This window comes from Scyliorhinus torazame, chromosome 2 (genome assembly GCF_047496885.1).
Source record: "Scyliorhinus torazame isolate Kashiwa2021f chromosome 2, sScyTor2.1, whole genome shotgun sequence".
Lineage (NCBI taxonomy): Eukaryota > Metazoa > Chordata > Chondrichthyes > Carcharhiniformes > Scyliorhinidae > Scyliorhinus > Scyliorhinus torazame.
Genome location: NC_092708.1, coordinates 115,645,501 through 115,665,736, shown reverse-complemented (window position 1 = coordinate 115,665,736; position 20,236 = coordinate 115,645,501). Strand labels below are relative to the sequence as shown.

The window sequence follows — 20,236 nt, the reverse complement described above, 5'->3', positions numbered from 1 at the left end:
GTGGCTCCGGGAGCATAGCCTCGATCTCTGTGGCAGCTTCAACACCCCTAGACGGCGCTGGTGGGGAAAATGGTTGACCTGGGAAGGGAGCGTCTGCTGGGTGCGTCGGTGGGTGGGGGGGCCTAGACGGGGCCGGCGGAAGGACCGATCCTCCTGGGAATGGGGCGGCTGTAAGGTGCACCAGTGGGAGGGAGGGTGGGACTGGTGGCTGGGGTGTGCGTGGGGATCTGGCGGGCACCAGGTCTCGTAGGGAGACCGTACCTTGCCGGCCGTCGGGGTACGCTACGTAGGCGTACTGGGGGTTAGCGTGGAGAAGATGGACTCTCGACCAACGGGTCCGACTTGTGCGCCCGCACGTGTTTTCGGAGCAGGATGGGTCCGGGAGCTGCCAGCCAGGCCGGGAGCGAGGTCCCAGAAGAGGACTTCCTGGCGAAGACAAGGAGATGTTCATGAGGTGTTTGGTTGGTCATGGTACAAAGCAGTGACCGGATGGAGTGGAGGGCATCCGGGAGGACTTCCTGCCAGCGGGAGACTGGAAGATTCCGGGACCGTAGGTGCCAGTAGGACGGTCTTCCAGACCTATCCGTTCTCCCTCTCTACCTGTCCGTTACCCCGGGGGTTGTAACTGGTCGTCCTGCTCGAGGCGATGCCCTTGCTGAGCAGGAATTGACGCAGTTCGTTGCTCACAAAGGAGGACCCCCTATCACTATGTATGTAAGCGGGGAACCCGAACAGCGTAAAGATGCTATGGTGGGCCTTGATGACGGTGGTTGCGGTCATGTCGGGGCAGGAGATGGCGAATGGGAACCGGGAGTACTCGTCAATCACGTTCAGGAAGTACGTGTTGCGGTTGGTGGAGGGGAGGGGGCCTTTGAAGTCCATACTGAGGCATTCAAAGGGATGGGAAGCTTTTATCAGGTGCACTTTCTCTGGCCTGTAGAAGTGCCGTATGCACTCTGCGCAGATTTGGCAATTCCTGGTGGCTGTCCTGACCTCCTCGATGGAATAGGGCAGGTTACGGGTCTTGATAAAGTGGAAGAAGCGAGTGACCCCCGGGTGGCAGAGGTCCTCGTGGAGGGCTCGGAGGCGGTCCACTTATGCGTTGGCACATGTGCCGCGGGACAGGGCATCAGGAAGCTTGTTTAGTTCCCCGGGATGATACAAGATCTCGTAGTTATAGGTGGAGAGTACGATCCTCCACCGCAAGATCTTATTGCTTTTTATCTTGCCCCGCTGTGCATTATCGAACATGAAAGCAACCTGACCGTTGGTCAGTGAGGAGAGTGAATCTCCTGCCGGCCAGGTAATGCCTCCAATGTCGCACAGCTTCTACTATGGCCTGGGCCTCCTTTTTCTACTGAGGAGTGGCGGATTTCTGAAGCATGGAGGGTACGTGAGAAGAAGGCCACGATCTTCCCGCTTGGTTGAGGGTGGCCGCCAGAGCTACGTCAGATGCGTCGCTCTTGACCTGGAAGGGGAGGGACTCATCGATGGCGTGCATCTTGGCCTTTGCAATGTCTGCTTTGATGCAGCTGAAGGCCTGGCGGGCCTCTATCGACGGGAAAAATTGTGGATTGGATCAGGGGACGGGCCTTGTCCGCATAGTTGGGGACCCACTGGGCAGAGTAAGAGAAAAACCCTAGGCAGCGCTTCAGGGCCTTGGAGCAGTGAGGGAGGGGGAACTCCATAAGGGGGCGCACGTGTTCAGGGTCGGGGCCAATAAATCCATTTCGCACTACGTAGCCGAGGATGGCTAGGCGGTCGGTGCTAAACACGCATTTATCCTTGTTATACATAAGGTTAAGGATCTTTGCGGTCTGGAGGAATTTTCGGAGGTTGGTGTCGTGGTCCTGCTGGTCGTGGCCGCAGATGGTGACATTATCGAGATACGGGAACGTTGCCCGTAAACCATACCGGTCAACATTTGGTCCATCTCGCGCTGGAAGACCGAGACCCCGTTAGTGACACCGAAGGGAACCCTTAAGAAGTGGTAGAGCCGCCCATCTGCCTCGAAGGCAGTGTACTTGCGGTCACTAGTGCGGATGGGGAGCTGGTGGTAAGCGGACTTAAGATCCACCGTGGAGAAGACCTTGTAATGCGCGATCCTGTTTACCAGGTCGGATATGCAGGGGAGAGGGTACGCGTCCAGCTGCGTAAACCTGTTGATGGTCTGACTGTAGTCGATGACCATCCTATGCTTCTCCCCGGTCTTTACCACCACTACTTGAATTCTCCAGGGACTGTTGCTAGCTTCAATGACTCCTTCCCTCAGTAGTCTTTGGACCTCTGACCTAATAAAGATCCAATCCTGGGCACTGTACCATCTGCTCCTGGTGGCGATGGGTTTGCAATCCGGGGTGAGGTTCGCAAACGGGAAGGCGGATCGACCTTGAGGGTCGCGAGGCTGCGTACAGTGAGAGAGGGTATATGGCCGCCGAATTTGAAAGTTAGACTTTGGAGATTGCACTGGAAGTCTAACCCTAGGAGTGTGGCCGCGCAGAGGTAGGGAAGGACGTAGAGCCGGTAATATTTAAACTCCTTTCCCTGGACCGTGAGGTTTGCTACACAAAACCCCTTTATCTCTACTGAGTGGGAACCGGAGGCCAGGGAGATGTTTTGATTAACGGGGTGGATGAGGAGAGAACAGCGCCTTACCGTGTCGGGGTGTATGAAGCTCTCCGTGTTCCCAGAGTCGATTAAGCAGGACGTCTCGTGCCCATTGATTAGTACTATTGTTGTAGCAGTTGAGAGTGTTCGAGGTCGGGACTGGTCCAGTGTCACCGAGGCTAATCACAGCAGTTGAGTGTTCTCTTCGGGCGGTATGCGGTCAGTCGAACTGGGGTCCTGGGAGTCCATCCAAGATGGCGGCTCCCATTGGTCGCACATGGCTGGGAGTGCACAAAATGGCGGCGCCCATCCATCGCACGTGGTGTCCGCGGGACAAGATGGCGGCACCCAGGGGCCGCATGTGGCCCTGGTGGAGGAAAATGGCGGTGCCCGCTGGCCGCACGGGGACCGTGGAGAAGGTTATGGTGGCGGTCCGCATTCGCCACCAGAGACCGCGGCGACCGAACGGGCCTGGCATACCACCACGAAGTGGCCCTTTTTACCGCATCACTTGCAGGTGGATGCGCGGGCCGGGCAGCGCTGCCGGGGGTGCTTGGCCTGCCCACAAAAGTTGCAGCGGGGCCCCCCGGGGTTGCCAGCCCACCTTGCAGCACAAGCTTGTGGGGGTTGGGTGATGTCTCGGGGTCGGCTGCGGAGGGGTTCCACGCTGCCCAGGGGGCTGCCACGCGGTCGGGAACGTAAGTGCAGGCGTTTCGGGAGGCCACATCCAGGGAGCCTGCAAGGGCCTGTACCTCCTTGAGGCCGAGGGTGTCTTTTTCCAGCAATCGCTGGCGGATTTGGGAGGACAGCATACCTGCCACAAAAGCGTCCCGGATCAAAAGTTCTGTGTGGTCGCTTGCCGAAACCTGCGGACAGCTGCAGTTTCTCCCCAACACCAGGAGCGCACGGTAGAATTCTTCCAGCGATTTCCCCAGGGATTTGTCGCCTCGTTGCTAACAGATTTCGGGCATAGACCTGGTTTACTGGGCGAATATAATGTCCGTTTAGCAGCTCCATTGCTGCATTAAAGTCATCCACGCCCTCGATGAGGGTGTAAATTTCCGGGCTCACCCTCGAGTGCAGGACTTGCAATTTCTGTTCTCCCGTGGGTGTGTTTTCAGCCATTCCAAGATATCCTTTAAAACACGCCAGCTAGTGCTTGAAGATTGCCGCTGAGTTCGCCGCGTGGGGGCTGAGTTGCAGGCACTCCGGCTTGATTCGGAGCTCCATCCTTTTAAATCTAGCTTATTAAATTAATGCACGATCAATGACCACTAAAGCGAGGTTGTAGTCCAACTGAAGGCTTTAATAAGCTAGATGTTTCCCCCAGCAGCTCAGGTACAGAAAGAAGGCTGCTGGGGCAGCACGGGCTCTTATACCCCGCCTTGCAGGGCGGAGCTACCATACAGCTTGACCAGTAGGAAACATACAATATCTACCAATGGTGTTCCAGCATTACCAGGTACCGTAATACCTCTACACAGACTACCACAAAGAGCAAGCTCCACAAGACAACTTTTCATGTGGAAGGAGGCTCATGCGGAGCACAAATCTGTTCCCATTTGTGTTGCAATTTCCATGTAGATATCACATGAATTTCTTTGTCCTGTTGAAAAACTATGATGAAACAAAGGCTGTCATTTGGAATGTGGATCCCTCTCGGGAGCATAACTTTATGCGCGAGGAGCCTCATGTTCAGTATTTGTGGCCCTTCACAGTTCACAGGACCCATGAGCATTGATTGGAATAAAGTAAGATGTATATTCTCTTTCATGGTTTGGCATTCATAGGCATTCAATTTAAGGTCTTCTGATTTATTTGCGACGTTCAGAACCCAGCCATTTGTGTTGTCAAGGAGAAATCATTGCAGAGACAAAGCACTAAGTGTTAACGCTGAACATGAGGATCTTCAATAGGTTGATGTGGCTGATGCACATATACTGACCTGTTTGGGTTCTCCCAGTGTGCTGAAAGCAAATGTTGAATGCACAGTCACAATTTGAACTCTTGGGTGAGGGCTGCTGAAAAACATTATGTGGAGGCTGGGCATGAAATCCCATGCTCGAGTTGCAGAGAAGCATTGCATCCTCTGCTTAGACTCCATATCCACAACTGATAGAAACACCTGTTTTAATGGGGCATGGTTCGTGACTATGTTGTCATCAGTTGCATTGTTCTTGTTCCTCTTAATGGCTATTCTTAGCTTAGTAGTTATTGTGCTGTTCACCCATTTTGTTCAAAGAATCCCTGTTCACCAGTGAGGATTCAAATTCTCTAATAGCAAAGCAAGTGATTATCATTCATTGGGCAAGACATGCATTCTTTGGAATTATGGTGGCACCATATAATTTGCCTGCCAATGAGAATTCGAACCAAACTAATTCTCCCTGGTAAAGTCAGTAATTGGATACTTGAACCAACCAAGTCCATATTACCCGAGGGCACTGTGAGTGATCAATTTACTAATTAAAACCAAAGGGGCAGGAAAACTGCTCAGTGGGATAGAATGCTCCAGATTACACTGCGTGCCAGCAATGTCATTGAGTAAGGTGGATTTCGATGCATATGTTGCAGGAAGATACTCGGCCAGGTTGTACGGTTTTAGCTCGGTAAACTCTAGTAGTGCCCCATGCATACTTGGGTATCCTGAAGACATGCTTTTGCTTGTCTCCTAAAGTCTTTGGACTTGCTCTTTGGGGGTTATATCACATAGGGTCAAAAGAAATGGGAGCAGTAGTAGGCCATTTGGCCCCTCAAGCCTGTTCCACCATTAAATAAGATCGTGGCTGACCTTGTTGTGGCTTTCCTGTCTGCCTGAATAACCCTTGAGCTCCCTTGTATATCAAAATTCTGTCTAACTTAGCCTTGAACATATATTCAATGACCCAGCCTCCACGGCTCTCTGGGGAAGAGCATTCCAAAGACCAATAGTCCTCTGAGAGAGGAAATTCCTCCTCATCTCTGTGTTAAACGGGAGATCTATTATTTTGAAACTATGCCACCTCGTTCTAGATTCCTCCATGAGGGAAGTCACCTTCTCAGCATCTACCATGTCAAATATTTTCTGATTCAATGAAATCGCCTCTCATTCTTCTCAATCTCAATGAGTTGTTTGTAGAGAACGGGTCGCTGTATATGAATATATGTCATTTTGAGCAAATATAAATGAGGCATATCATGAGCTTGATTTATTCTCCTAAATTGGTTGTTAGTGTAGCTAATAGTAAACTCCGAATTGGTCAATAAGTACTACCCAATCACAGAATTGATAACTGGTTGGGCACTTGAAAGAAATATATCTGCAGGACAATGGGGACAGAGCATGAGAGTGTGACTGACTGGATTGTTCTGTAGAAAGCCAGAATAGACTCAATGGGCTGAATAGACTCCTTCAGTGCTGTAAATGACGCTGTGACTCTGACTTTTCTCAGTTGATGTTGAGTGAAAATTGCATAGTTAGAAATATACAGTTCTATACTCCAAACAAGGCCAACAGTTAAATATCGATGAATAAATAAATCTAATCTTGGAAATTATTTGTATTAATTTGCACTTCATGTTGTTTTTGCTTTTCAGAAACCCGCCACCTACTTTGTTAAACCCGGAAAAATGGTGCACAGAATTTAACCACTTCATTTCACAGTGAGTAAGGTTTCCTGTCAATTTACTTGTTAGATGTCCAGGATCTAACTCTCCTGTCAAAGATGTATGTCTGCGGTATTACTTTTTGATATAATAGACAGCTGATCCAATATCATCCAATTTATACCATTGCTGAAAGTTAGTTACCCTCAAAATCTATTAAATCAATGAAAAACTGTATCATGTAAATCTTTCTGGAGTACTATAGTTAGCTATCGCATTTCTATTAGAAATCTAGTGCTAGGAAACAGATAGTTGACAGTAACTTTGAATTTTTTTTGAAAATATTAAAAAAAAAAGACAAATTTTAATTTTAATTTTAATTAATTGACGCAATGTCAGTTAGAGGGGTGCTGTGCTCTGACTGTGAGATGTGGCAGGTCCGGGAGGCTTCCAGCGTCCCGGATGGCTTCATCTGCAGAAAGTGCACCCAACTGGAGCTCCTCACAGACCGCATGGTTCGGTTGGAGCAGCAATTGGATGCACTTAGGAGCATGCAGGTGGCGGAAAGCGTCATAGATCGCAGTTATGTAAATGTGGTCACACCCAAGGTGCAGGCAGAGAAATGGGTGACCACCAAAAAGGGCAGGCAGTCAGTGCAGGAATCCCCTGTGGTTGTCCCCCTCTCGAACAGATATACCCCTTTGGATACTGTCGGGGGGGATAGCCCATCAGGGGAAAACAGCAGCAGCCAGAGCAGTGGCACCACGGCTGGCTCTGATGTTCAGAAGGGAGGGTCAAAGCGCAGAAGAGTAATAGTAATAGGGGACTCTATAGTCAGGGGCACAGATAGGCGCTTCTGTGGACGTGAAAGAGACTCCAGGATGGTATGTTGCCTCCCTGGTGCCAGGGTCCAGGATGTCTCCGAACGGGTAGAGGGCATCCTGAAGGGGGAGGGCAAACAGGCAGAGGTCGTTGTACATATTGGTACTAACGACATAGGCAGGAAGGGGCATGAGGTCCTGCAGCAGGAGTTCAGGGAGCTAGGCAGAAAGTTAAAAGACAGGACCTCGAGGGTTGTAATCTCGGGATTACTCCCTGTGCCACGTGCCAGTGAGGCTAGAAATAGGAAGATAGAGCAGCTAAACACGTGGCTAAACAGCTGGTGTAGGAGGGAGGGTTTCCATTATCTGGACCACTGGGAGCTCTTCCGGGGCAGGTGTGACCTGTATAAGAAGGACGGGTTGCATCTAAACCGGAGAGGCATAAATATCCTGGCCGCGAGGTTTGCTAGTGTCACACGGGAGGGTTTAAACTAGTATGGCAGGGGGGTGGGCACGGGAGCAATAGGTCAGAAGGTGAGAGCATTGAGGGAGAACTAGGGAATAGGGACAGTGTGGCTCTGAGGCAGAGCAGACAGGGAGAAGTTGCTGAACACAGCGGGTCTGGTGGCCTGAAGTGCATATGTTTTAATGCAAGGAGCATTACGGGTAAGGCAGATGAACTTAGAGCTTGGATTAGTACTTGGAACAATGATGTTGTTGCCATTACAGAGACCTGGTTGAGGGAAGGGCAGGATTGGCAGCTAAACGTTCCAGGATTTAGATGTTTCAGGCGGGATAGAGGGGGATGTAAAAGGGGAGGTGGAGTTGCGCTACTTGTTCGGGAGAATATCACAGCTGTACTGCGAGAGGACACCTCAGAGGGCAGTGAGGCTATATGGGTAGAGATCAGGAATAAGAAGGGTGCAGTCACAATGTTGGGGGTATACTACAGGCCTCCCTACAGCCAGCGGGAGATAGAGGAGCAGATAGGTAGACAGATTTTGGAAAAGAGTAAATACAGCAGGGTTGTGGTGATGGGAGACTTCAACTTCCCCAATATTGACTGGGACTCACTTAGTGCCAGGGGCTTAGATGGGGCGGAGTTTGTAAGGAGCATCCAGGAGGGCTTCTTAAAACAATATGTAGACAGTCCAACTAGGGAAGGGGCGGTACTGGACCTGGTATTGGGGAATGAGCCCGGCCAGGTGGTAGATGTTTCAGTAGGGGAGCATTTTGGTAACAGTGACCACAATTCAGTAAGTTTTAAAGTACTGGTGGACAAGGATAAGAGTGGTCCGAGGATGAATGTGCTAAATTGGGGGAAGGCTAATTATAACAATATTAGGCGGGAACTGAAGAACATAGATTGGGGGCGGATGTTTGAGGGCAAATCAACATCTGACATGTGGGAGGCTTTCAAGTGGCAGTTGAAAGGAATACAGGACCGGCATGTTCCTGTGAGGAAGAAAGATAAATACGGCAATTTTCGGGAACCTTGGATGACGAGCGATATTGTAGGCCTCGTCAAAAAGAAAAAGGAGGCATTTGTCAGGGCTAAAAGGCTGGGAACAGACGAAGCCTGCATGGAATATAAGGAAAGTAGGAAGGAACTTAAGCAAGGAGTCAGGAGGGCTAGAAAGGGTCACGAAAAGTCATTGGGTTAAGGAAAATCCCAAGGCTTTTTACACGTACACAAAAAGCAAGAGGGTAGCCAGGGAAAGGGTTGGCCCACTGAAGGATAGGCAAGGGAATCTATGTGTGGAGCCAGAGGAAATGGGCGAGGTACTAAATGAATACTTTGCCTCAGTATTCACCAAAGAGAAGGAATTGGTAGATGTTGAGTCTGGAGAAGGGGGTGTAGATAGCCTGGGTCACATTGTGATCCAAAAAGACGAGGTGTTGGGTGTCTTAAAAAATATTAAGGTAGATAAGTCCCCAGGGCCTGATGGGATCTACCCCAGAATACTGAGGGAGGCTGGAGAGGAAATTGCTGAGGCCTTGACAGAAATCTTTGGATCCTCGCTGTCTTCAGGGGATGTCCCGGAGGACTGGAGAATAGCCAATGTTGTTCCTCTGTTTAAGAAGGGTAGCAAGGATAATCCCGGGAACTACAGACCGGTGAGCCTTACTTCAGTGGTAGGGAAATTACTGGAGAGAATTCTTTGAGACAGGATCTACTCCCATTTGGAAGCAAATGGACGTATTAGTGAGAGGCAGCATGGTTTTGTGAAGGGGAGGTCGTGTCTCACTAACTTGATAGAGTTTTTCGAGGAGGTCACTAAGATGATTGATGCAGGTAGGGCAGTAGATGTTGTCTATATGGACTTCAGTAAGGCCTTTGACAAGGTCCCTCATGGTAGACTATTACAAAAGGTGAAGTCACACGGGATCAGGGGTGAGCTGGCAAGGTGGATACAGAACTGGCTAGGCCATAGAAGGCAGAGAGTAGCAATGGAGGGATGCTTTTCTAATTGGAGGGCTGTGACCAGTGGTGTTCCACAGGGATCAGTGCTGGGACCTTTGCTCTTTGTAGTATATATAAATGATTTGGAGGAAAATGTAACTGGTCTGATTAGTAAGTTTGCAGACGACACAAAGGTTGGTGGAATTGCGGATAGCGATGAGGACTGTCGGAGGATACAGCAGGATTTAGATTGTCTGGAGACTTGGGCGGAGAGATGGCAGATGGAGTTTAATCCGGACAAATGTGAGGTAATGCATTTTGGAAGGTCTAATGCAGGTAGGGAATATACAGTGAATGGTAGAACCCTCAAGAGTATTGAAAGTCAGAGAGATCTAGGAGTACAGGTCCACAGGTCATTGAAAGGGGCAACACAGGTGGAGAAGGTAGTCAAGAAGGCATACGGCATGCTTGCCTTCATTGGCCGGGGCATTGAGTATAAGAATTGGCAAGTCATGTTGCAGCTGTATAGAACCTTAGTTAGACCACACTTGGAGTATAGTGTTCAATTCTGGTCGCCACACTACCAGAAGGATGTGGCGGCTTTAGAGAGGGTGCAGAAGAGATTTACCAGAATGCTGCCTGGTATGGAGGGCATTAGCTATGAGGAGCGGTTGAATAAACTCGGTTTGTTCTCACTGGAACGAAGGAGGTTGAGGGGAGACCTGATAGAGGTATACAAAATTATGAGGGGCATAGACAGAGTGGATAGTCAGAGGCTTTTCCCCAGGGTAGAGGGGTCAATTACTAGGGGGCATAGGTTTAAGGTGAGAGGGGCAAGGTTTAGAGTAGATGTACGAGGCAAGTTTTTTACGCAGAGGGTAGTGGGTGCCTGGAACTCGCTACCGGAGGAGGTAGTGGAAGCAGGGACAATAGGGACATTTAAGGGGCATCTTGACAAATATATGAATAGGATGGGAATAGAAGGATACGGACCCAGGAAGTGTAGAAGATTGTAGTTTATTCGGGCAGCATTGTCGGCACGGGCTTGGAGGGCTGAAGGGCCTGTTCCTGTGCTGTACATTTCTTTGTTCTTTGTTCTTTGTTTGTATTGCTCAGTTCAGCCATAAATGATAGTTTTAGTAACGCAAAAGACATTGTGATGTAGTACTTGCACTCTGCTGCTGCAACCACACTAAAATTTACAAAATTTAATAAACAGCCTTGAACGCATTGTATGAAAATGCCTCCTAAGACTTGCCAGGGAAATGTAATGTGTTTTAGTTGTCGAGCAGTGTACTGTTTGCTGGTCCTATGAATATTTCAACAGAATTGGTTTAACAACTGGCAAGTGTTGTGTGTATAAGTATTGCAGTCAAACCCGTGAATGTTACCCCCATTATGTTCCTATATTTGCTGAGCTTGGATCATTTGTAGGAGAGAACTAGAACAAGAATTTATAATCGCTGGCCTGAAGTTTTTTTTATAGCTGTAGTGTCACAGTGACCGGGATTTTGTCAGACCAATGGGGGTCCTGCCCACCAGGTGGTGAACTGCTGAATCAGTTCACCTTCAGACACTACTTGAGTGGCTACAGTTGGGCCAATCAGAGACCAGCAGCTCCTGGTGCTGTCCGCAGGAATGGTGGCAGCTTGTGGCAATGCCACCACCAAAGGTCCAGGGTAATCGTGGGACCCAAGACCAAAGGTAAGTGAAGGCAAGGGCCCTCGGGTGACTTTCAGCATCCCCTTCCCCTCCCGATCAGGCATCCCGGGAGGCCATTGACAAACTCGACAATCTTTCCGAAGGGGCGGGAAAGCTATCTGGCCCCCATTCAGTCCCTGAGCCACCACTAAATTGTGGTGGGCTTGGGGGCGACTGATGTCAGTTGCCGCATTAATGAGCCTATTTGACATCCAGCTACTGGCGACCAGAAATCCTGTGTCAGCCCCCTTCCACCCTCTGACTTAATCAGGGGAGGTTTTGCCGCCATTGGGAGAGTGACCTGTCCCCCTATTAAGTGGCCTGACCACCATGTTTACTGCCATGATTGACTGCATTAAATCCAGCCCCTAGAGTTTTATTACTGCTGAAATAAACAGTAGGAAAAACCCCCGAAAGAGAAAATTAAAACAAACAGAATAGCAGATTCAGATGATCGCAAAGTTCACATATTCAGGGTGTGCTAATTTGCCTTCCGATATTTTAAATAATAAATTAAACTGTTCACAGGGCTGCATTTTAAAATTCTCTTCCACTCTGATTACAGAAAGGGACCCTCCAGAATTCTGCCAAGTAATCATGTAGCTTAAAAAAATTGTAACCGATAGTGATGCATTTCATCATTGGAACAAAATCGCGGAACTACTTTTGACAATGAGACCTTCCTAATTATATTTAACAATTGTAACTGTGGAAAATACGTTTAGTTATGGCGGAGTTTTTAATAAAATCGTCAACAGATTTTTTTTCCCCCACCTGTTTTCATCCTTCTGCAACTGAATAGTGGTGACTTTTTAGCTGGATTGCAGTTCCTTAGTACATAGAACATAGAACAGTACAGCACAATACAGGCCATTCAGCCCACGATGTTGTGCCGACCATTTATCCTAATCTAAGATCAACCTAACCTACACCCCTTCAATTTAATGCTGTCTATGTGCCTGTCGAAGAGTCGCTTAAAAGTCCCTAATAACTCTGACTCCACCACCTCTGCTGGCAGTGCATTCCACACACCCATCACTCGGTGTAAAGAACCGACCTCTGACATCTCCCCTATACCTTCCTCCAATCACCTTAAAATTATGTCCCCTCGTGACAGCCATTTCCACCCTGGGGAAAAGTTTCTGGCTATCCACTCTGTCCATGTCTCTCATCACCTTGTACACCTCTATCAAGTCACCTCTCTGCCTTCTTTGCTCTAGTGAGAAAAGTCCTAGCTCCCTCAACCTTTCTTCATAACACATGCCCTCCAGTCCAGGCAGCATCCTGGTAAATCTCCTCTGTACCCTCTCCAAAGCATCCACATCCTTCCTATAATGAGGCGACCAGAACTGGACACAATATTCCAAGTGTGGTCTAACCAGGGTTTTATAAAGCTGCAGCAAAACCTCACAGCTCTTAAGAAAGCCAACACACCATACGCCTTCTTAACAACCCTATCAACCTGGGTGGCAACTTTGACGGATCTATGTACGTGGACCCCAAGATCCCTCTGTTCCTCCGCACCTCCAAGAATCCTGCCTTTAACCCTTATTCAGCATTCAAATTTGACCTTCCAAAATGAATCACTTCACATTTATCAAGGATGATCTCCATCTGCCACTTCTCAGCCCAGCTCTGCATCCTCTTCAATATCCTATTTTAACCTGCAACAACCTTCAACACTATCTACATCTCCCCCAACCTACGTGTCATCGCAAACTTACTAACCCACCCTTCCGCTTCCTCATCCAAGTCATTTATAAAAACCACAAAGAGCAGAGGTCCCAGAACAGATCCCTGCGGGATACCACTGGTCACCTACCTCCAGGCGGATTACTTTCCATCCACTACCACTCACTGTCTTCTGTATCCAGACAGCCAAATTTCCCTATATCCCATGCCCCCTAACTTTCTGAATGAGCCTACCATGGGAAATCTTATCAAATGCCTTACTGAAATCCATATACACCACATCCACTGCCCGACCTTCATCAATGTGTCTTGTCACATCCTCAAAGAATTCAATAGGTCATCCCCCCTCAACAGCATCCAAAACGGTATACTTGTTTTGAAGGGGAACGGCCACGAGGGATCCCTGCACTGTCTGCCCATTTGTTTTCTTTCTGACTGTAACCCAGTTACTCTTGTCCTGTACCTTGGGTGTGGCTACCTCCCTGTAACTCTTCTCTATCACCCCCTCTGCCTCCCGGATGATCCGAAGTTCATTCAGCGCCAGTTAGCGAACGCGGTCTCTGAGGATTTGGAGTTGGGTGCACTTCCCGCAGGTGTAGTCAGCGGGGACACTGGTGGTATCCCTCACCACCCACCATGGAGGAGCATGCCCTAGCCTCCATCCCCTCTGATCTGAATTCACAAAGAGATTTAAAGGGGACATTTAAAAAAAACATAAAATTAAACACCCGTTAGGCCCTTTAAAAAATATATATATACTGTTGCTACTCTCCCAAGTGAACCCTCTAAAATTAGTGATTTTGCAAAATGATACAATGATAGCTTGCTGCCCCATAAAAAACAAAACAAAAACACAAAAAATAAAATTTATTAAAAATTTAAAAACCCCAAAACAAACAACTTTTACTTTACAGAATGTAGCTGTCCTGTGAACCAGCTGGAACTCTGCCCTCCGACTCTGTTCCCAGTCAGCTGCACTCTCTGTAAACACCCGGCTCCCTTCTCGCTCTTTGAGGAAGTGTAGGAAACGAAATGAAAGGAGCACCTTGCTCCCTCGTCACCTATCTCCCTCAGTCACCAAACTCTCACTATAGCACTCAAATGCACCCAAATTCAGCACTCAGTGCAAACAAAGTCAGCACTGTAAGCTGGCTCACATTTATATAGTTTGACTCTAGCCTCTGAAAAACTGGTTTAACACAGGGCTAAATAGCTGGCTTTTAAAGCAGACCAAGCAGGCCAAGCAGCGCAGGTTCAATTCCCGAACCAGCCTCCCCAAACAGGCGCCGGAATGTGGCAACGAGGGGCTTTTCACAGTAACTTCATTTGAAGCCTACTTGTGACAATAACCGATTTTCATTTCATTTCATTTCACTGGCCTAATCCAATTAACTAATTAACAAGCTCCAGCTGCAAGTAGCTTCAAGTAGAACCTCTGTTTAAAGCTGATTGAAAACTCACCGGGTGCGATTCTCCCAAAGGGAGACCAGGGGCGAAATTCTCCGGTATCGGCGCGATGTCCGCCGACTGGCGCCCAAAACGGCGCAAAACAGTCGGGCATCGCGCTGCCCCAAAGGTGCGGAATGCTCCGCATCTTGGGGGGCCGAGCCCCAACCTTAAGGGGCTAGGCCCGCGCCGGACGAATTTCCGCCCTGCCAGCTGTCGGAAAAGGCCTTTGGTGCCCTGCCGGCTGGCGCGGAAATGACATCTCCAGGCGGCGCATGCGCAGGAGCGTTAGCGGCCGCTGACGGCATTCCCGCGCATGCGCAGTGGAGACAGTCTCTTCCGCCTCCGCCATGGTGGAGACCGTGGCAAAGGAGGAAGGAAAAGAGTGCCCCTACGGCACAGGCCCGCACGCGGATCGGTGAGCCCCGATCGCGGGCCAGGCCACCGTGGGGGCACCCCACGGGGCCAGATCGCCCCACGCCCCCCCCAGGACCCCGGAGCCGGCCCGCGCCGCCTTGCCCCGCCGGTAAGGTAGGTGGTTTAATCTATGCCGGCGGGACAGGCATTTTAGCAGCGGGACTTCGGCCCATCCGGGCCGGAGAATCGCGGGGGGTGGCTCGCCAACCGGCGCGGCGCGATTCCCGACCCCGCCGAATATCCTGTGCCGGAGAATTCAGCAACCACCGGGGGCGGGATTCACACCAGCCCCCGGCGATTCTCCGACCCGGCGGGGGGGCGGAGAAACTCGCCCACGGTCCCGACGTCGGAGTGAAAACCGGAGTGTTTCACTCCGGCGTCGGAGCCCGCTCCCAGCCCCCTATTTCCCGCCCCCGGGGGGCTAGGAGCGGGGTCGCGTATTTTCCGCGCGCTGAGCCTTGGCGCCGCGTAAATGACGTGGCTGGCGTTGCGTAAATGAAGTCACCCGTGCATGCGTGGCTGCCGTCCTCCCCGAGGCCGCCCCGCAAGAAGATGGCGGATAGATCTTGTGGGGCGACGGAGGAAAGGAGGTCCTTCGTTAGCGAGGTCGGCCCGCCGATCAGTGGGTCCCGATCGCGGGCCAGTTCCCATCGGAGGCCCCCCCTGGTGAAGGAACCCCCTCCTCTCTTCTCCCCCCCCCCACACAGGCCGCCCCCTCAGTGTTCCCGCACAGTTCCCGCCGGCAGCAACCAGGGGCGAAATTCTCCGTTATCGGCGGAAAGTCCGCCGATCGGCGCAAAAACGGTGCAAATCCGACTTGCGTCACGTCGGAAAAATGGGTCAAAAGTCTCCGGCCCGAAATGGGCTAGCAGCGACGTATAGGGATCCGCGCTTGCGCAGTGGTTCACGCCATGCAGCGTCATACGCGCCGCAAGGCATGACGGCTCATAAGGCCGCGCTGCTCCCCCCCCACCCGACCGGAACACCCGACCGGAACACCCGACTGGATGGCTGGCCGCCGCTCAGCCCCGAGGTTCGAGTCACGGGATGTGGAGGCGCTCCTGGACGCGGTGGGGCAGAGGAGGGACGCCCTGTATCCCGGGCACGGCCGCAGAGTTGCCGGCGTCTGTGGAGGGAAGTGGCAGAGGCCGTCACCGCTGCGGCCCTGACACCACGGACAGGCACCCAGTGCCACAAGAAGGTGAACGACCTCGTCAGAGCAGGCAGGGTGAGCCTCCCACATATCCCCCCTCCGCCATATCCCCCCCTCCCCCATATCCCCCCTCCCCCATATCCCCCCCTCCCCCATATCCCCCTCCCCCATATACCCCTCCCCCATATCACCTGATCACTGCCTGATGTCTAACCATGCATGCTTCATTGTGTATCGCAGGACCAAACGTGCAGGCACCCATCCCCGCAGATGCAGACCGCCCGGAGGATGCCCTTCGGAGGCCACGGGAGACGGAGAGACCCGGACCCTCCAGCATGCGACGCCCGCAGGATGCCCCTCGCACACCACGGGAGACGGAGAGACGCGGACCCTCCAGCATGCGACGCCCGCAGGATGCCCCTCGGAGGCCACGGGAGACGGAGAGACCCGGACCCTCCAGCATGCGACGCCCGCAGGATGTCCCTCGGAGGCTACGGGAGACGGAGAGACCCGGACCCTCCAGCATGCGACGCCCGCAGGATGCCCCTCGCACACCACGGGAGACGGAGAGACCTGGAGCAACAGGGAGACGACACCCCCATCACGTGCGGGAGCGACCACCCAGCGACGAGGGGGGCAGCCACAGGCCCCGTCACATCCGAGCCAGGACACCACTACCCAGGACACCACTACCCAGGACACCACTACCCGGGACAGCACTGCCCAGGACACCACTACCCAGGACACCACTACCCAGGACACCACTACCTGGGACAGCACTGCCCAGGACACCCATACCCGGGAGAGCACTACCCAGGAAGACGAAATACCGGACAGTGACTCAGAGTGGATAGGTGGAGACGAACCCCCACCCCAAAGTGCCATGGACTCAGAGTGGGACGAAGAGCACAACACAACGCCACTGCTGTCACCAACACCCTCCACCATCGCAGAAACACTCACCTCGGTTGGGCACTTTAGTGATGAGGCGTCTGCTACCCTCACTGGTGCGCACAACACAGCCGTCCCGGTACAGCAGGTGGAGGTAGGATCAGCAGAGGGGCCTGGCGGTCAGAGGGCAGCCCAGCCCAAGTGAACATCTGCCGCCCAGATGGATCCCGGGTTCCTGGAGTTACCACACCCACACATAGATCCGATGCAACCACAGACCCGGAGACGAGCGAAGAGGGTGACGGCCGGCTTGCGGCGGCTGCAGTCGCAGGTGGAGGAGTCCACCCGCGTCCAGGAGCTGGGAGTGGTGCCGGTCATGCGTGCCACCCAGGCTGACACCGCACGGGTGGCGTCCGCGGTGGAGGCAATGGGTGCGACGGTGTCAGACATGGGGAACGGTTTGCGAGGCCTGGGGCTTTCCGTGCAGGCGGCGTCTGTGGCCCAGGACATGGCTGCCCTCTCACAGGAGGCCATGAGCCAGTGCCAGCGCCAGATGGCAGAGGCGCTCAATGCCATAGCCCAGTCTCTGCAGGCCATGGCCCAGTCTCAGCAGGCCATGGCCCAGTCTCTGCAGGCCATCGCTGAGGGCATCAGCGCCAGTGGCCATGTGCGAGCCGGCGTCGCACTGTCACAGACAGGGTTTGCCAACCCCCTGGGCTCCATGGCTGCAAACCTGCAGACCCCTGTCGATACCAGCACGGGCCTCCAGGACTGGCAGCACCAGATGTCGGGGGGGGCGTCGGATGACCAGTCCGTTCACATCCCCCACCCATGTAGAGGCCTGGGGGCCACCGGGCACCCCGAGGGAGGAGGAGGTGGTGTGGTCTGTCCCGGCTCCCCCTGTAGGGGAGGTCCCGGTACACCGCGACACCTCGGACTCCCCCCCCCCTTCCGTCCCAGGTGCATCGGGTGGGCAACGGGCAGGACAGGCTGGCAGTTCGCCATCCCTGTCGCCCGGGCCGCAGCCTGGCCCATCTAGGCCACGACGCCCCAGGAAACGGCCGCCAAAGGGATCCAGTGTCAGAGGGCAGGAATCACAGGAGTCCACCTCCAGTTCTGCTGTACCGTCTGGGGAACCACGTAGACGTCGTCAAAGGGCCCGTAAGGCCAAACAATTAGACACTGAGTAAGTTGGCACGGGTACAGGGCACAGATGAGTTTTAGGGGCTAGGGCACGTGCATGAACTTGTTTGGTTATTAAAGTCAATGTTACACCTACAGAAGCTGCGTTTGTGCTCTGTCCAAAGCGTGCGGGGGTGTCATGTACGTTGAGCGCAAGTGTGTGTGTGAGGGGTGGTCTTACCTCAGCCCCAGGTGAGTCTGCCCCCTTCCCCCTGGGCCGCCATCAACAACGGGCAGAGGATGGGACCGTGCGCTGCAGTGTCACAGCCGCATGCAGGGATGGTCCGGGTGGATGGTGGTACTGTGGCCATGGGTCAGACATAGTCCAACGATGTGGAGCCAGGAGCTCACCGCAGGGCGGGTTGTCATCATCCTCCATGGCCTGCAATAGACACGCGTCCACCCGCAACTGTGTGAGCCCGGCCCGTTGTGCCGCAGGTGGATCGGCAATGGGGGGGGGGGTGTGCATGCGGGTGGGGTGGGTGGGGTTGGGGAGGGGGGTGAGGGTGCTGGGTGGGTGGATGGGTGGGGGGTGTGGGTGGTCGGCTGTTGCCATGGTGTGCGGTCTGTGGCCATACTACCCGATTCCCACGCCCATCTAGTCAGTGAAGTGGGCGGCTATCAGTCTGTCCCGTGCCCGCTGGGCCAGCCGGTAACGGTGGACAGCCACCCGCCTGTGTCTACCCCGTCTGCCCTGACCATTACCCCCATCCCCCTCATCTGGGAGGACTGCGCCTCTTCCTGCTGCTCCTCCACTCCGCCCTCCTCTGCCTGCGGCACATCGCCCCTCTGCTGGGCTATGTTGTGCAGGACGCAGCATACCACAATGATGCGGCCGACCCTATCTGACCGATACTGGAGGGCGCCCCCAGAGAGGTCCAGGCACCTGAAACGCATCTTCAGCACGCCAAAGCACCTCTCTATCACTCCCCTTGTCGCTACATGGGCATCATTGTAGCGGTTCTCCGCCTCATTGCGTGGCCTCCGTACAGGCGTCATCAGCCACGATCGCAATGGGTAGCCCCTGTCGCCCAGCAACCAGCCCCTCAGCCGGGGATGGCGTCCCTCGTACATGCCGGGGATGGATGACCGCGACAACACGTATGAGTCGTGTACATTGCCTGGGTAACGGGCGAGACGTGCAGGATCATCATGCGGTGGTCGCAGACCACCTGTATGTTCATCGAATAGGTCCACTTCCTATTGGTGAACACGGCCCTGTTATCTGCAGGTGGCCGCACGGCGACGTGCATCCCTGGACCGTGGGGAACCCGGCCACGGCAAAGAAGCCCACGGCCCGGGCATCTTGGCTGGCCCGGTCCACAGGGAAGCGGATGTAGCGGTGCGCCATGGCATATAGGGCATCTGTCACTGCCCGGATGCACCGATGCACCGATGTCTGCGATATGCCGGACAGGTCCCCACTCGGTGCCTGGAATGACCCCATTGCATAAAAGTTCAGGGCCACCGTAACCTTGACGGACACGGTGAGAGGGTGTCCCCCGCCAGTGCCACGCGGTGACAGGTGTGCCAGCAGGTGGCAGATGTGTGCCACGGTTTCCCGCCTCATCCGGAGTCTCCTCCTGCATTCCCGGTCCGTGAGGCCCTGGTATGACTGCCGGGGCCGGTACACACGGGGCGCCCTCAGGTGCCTCCATTGCCGTGGGGTCGCGACGTCCTCCTCCCCCTCCTCGTCCTGTCGGTCAGGTGTCCCTCCAGCCTGGGCGGCTGCCGCCTGTCCCTCTGCGGCAGCCTGCGCCGCCTCTCTGGCACGCTCCTCCTCCTCCTCCTCCTCCTCCTCATCCAGGGCAACATAGACATTAGCGGCTGCCGCCACGGCGGCCAACATCGCTGGATGATCGGAAAACATGACGGCCTGGTGGGGGGGGAGGGGAACGACGACATGTCATCATTGCCCATATCCCCTCCTCCCCCCAGCCAGGTGGCATGGACCGCATGGGTCCAACTGTTGGAGGCTGGCACCTGGCCAGGTGGACCAACTGACTTGCCCTCGCATCCCCCTCCCCGGCACGGACCCCCCCCCCCATCCCCCTCCCCGGCACGGACCCCCCATCCCCCTCCCCGGCACGGACCCCCCATCCCCCTCCCCAACATGGACCCCCCATCCCCCTCCCCGGCACGGACCCCCCCCCTCCAACCTCCTCCCCGGCACGGAACCCAACCTCCTCCCCGGCACGGACCCCCCATCCCCCTCCCCGGCACGGACCCCCCCCAAACCTCCTCCCCGGCACAGACCCCCCATCCCCCTCTCCGGCATGGACCCCCCCCCAACCTCTTCCCCGGCACGGATCCCCCTCCCCGGCACGGACCCCCTCC

General features: G+C 53.7%; 1 protein-coding gene across 9 annotated transcripts in view; it reads left to right on the top strand.

Moving 5' to 3' along the window:
• Window positions 1-20,236, top strand: part of myo3b (myosin IIIB) — a 1,137,435-nt gene that overhangs the window by 262,929 nt on the left and 854,270 nt on the right. For all 9 annotated transcript variants that reach the window (XM_072475849.1, XM_072475846.1, XM_072475848.1 and 6 more), the window contains one exon: window positions 6,184-6,249. In XM_072475849.1, the coding sequence (XP_072331950.1) occupies window positions 6,184-6,249 (66 nt within the window). The remainder of the gene's footprint in view (window positions 1-6,183; window positions 6,250-20,236) is intronic.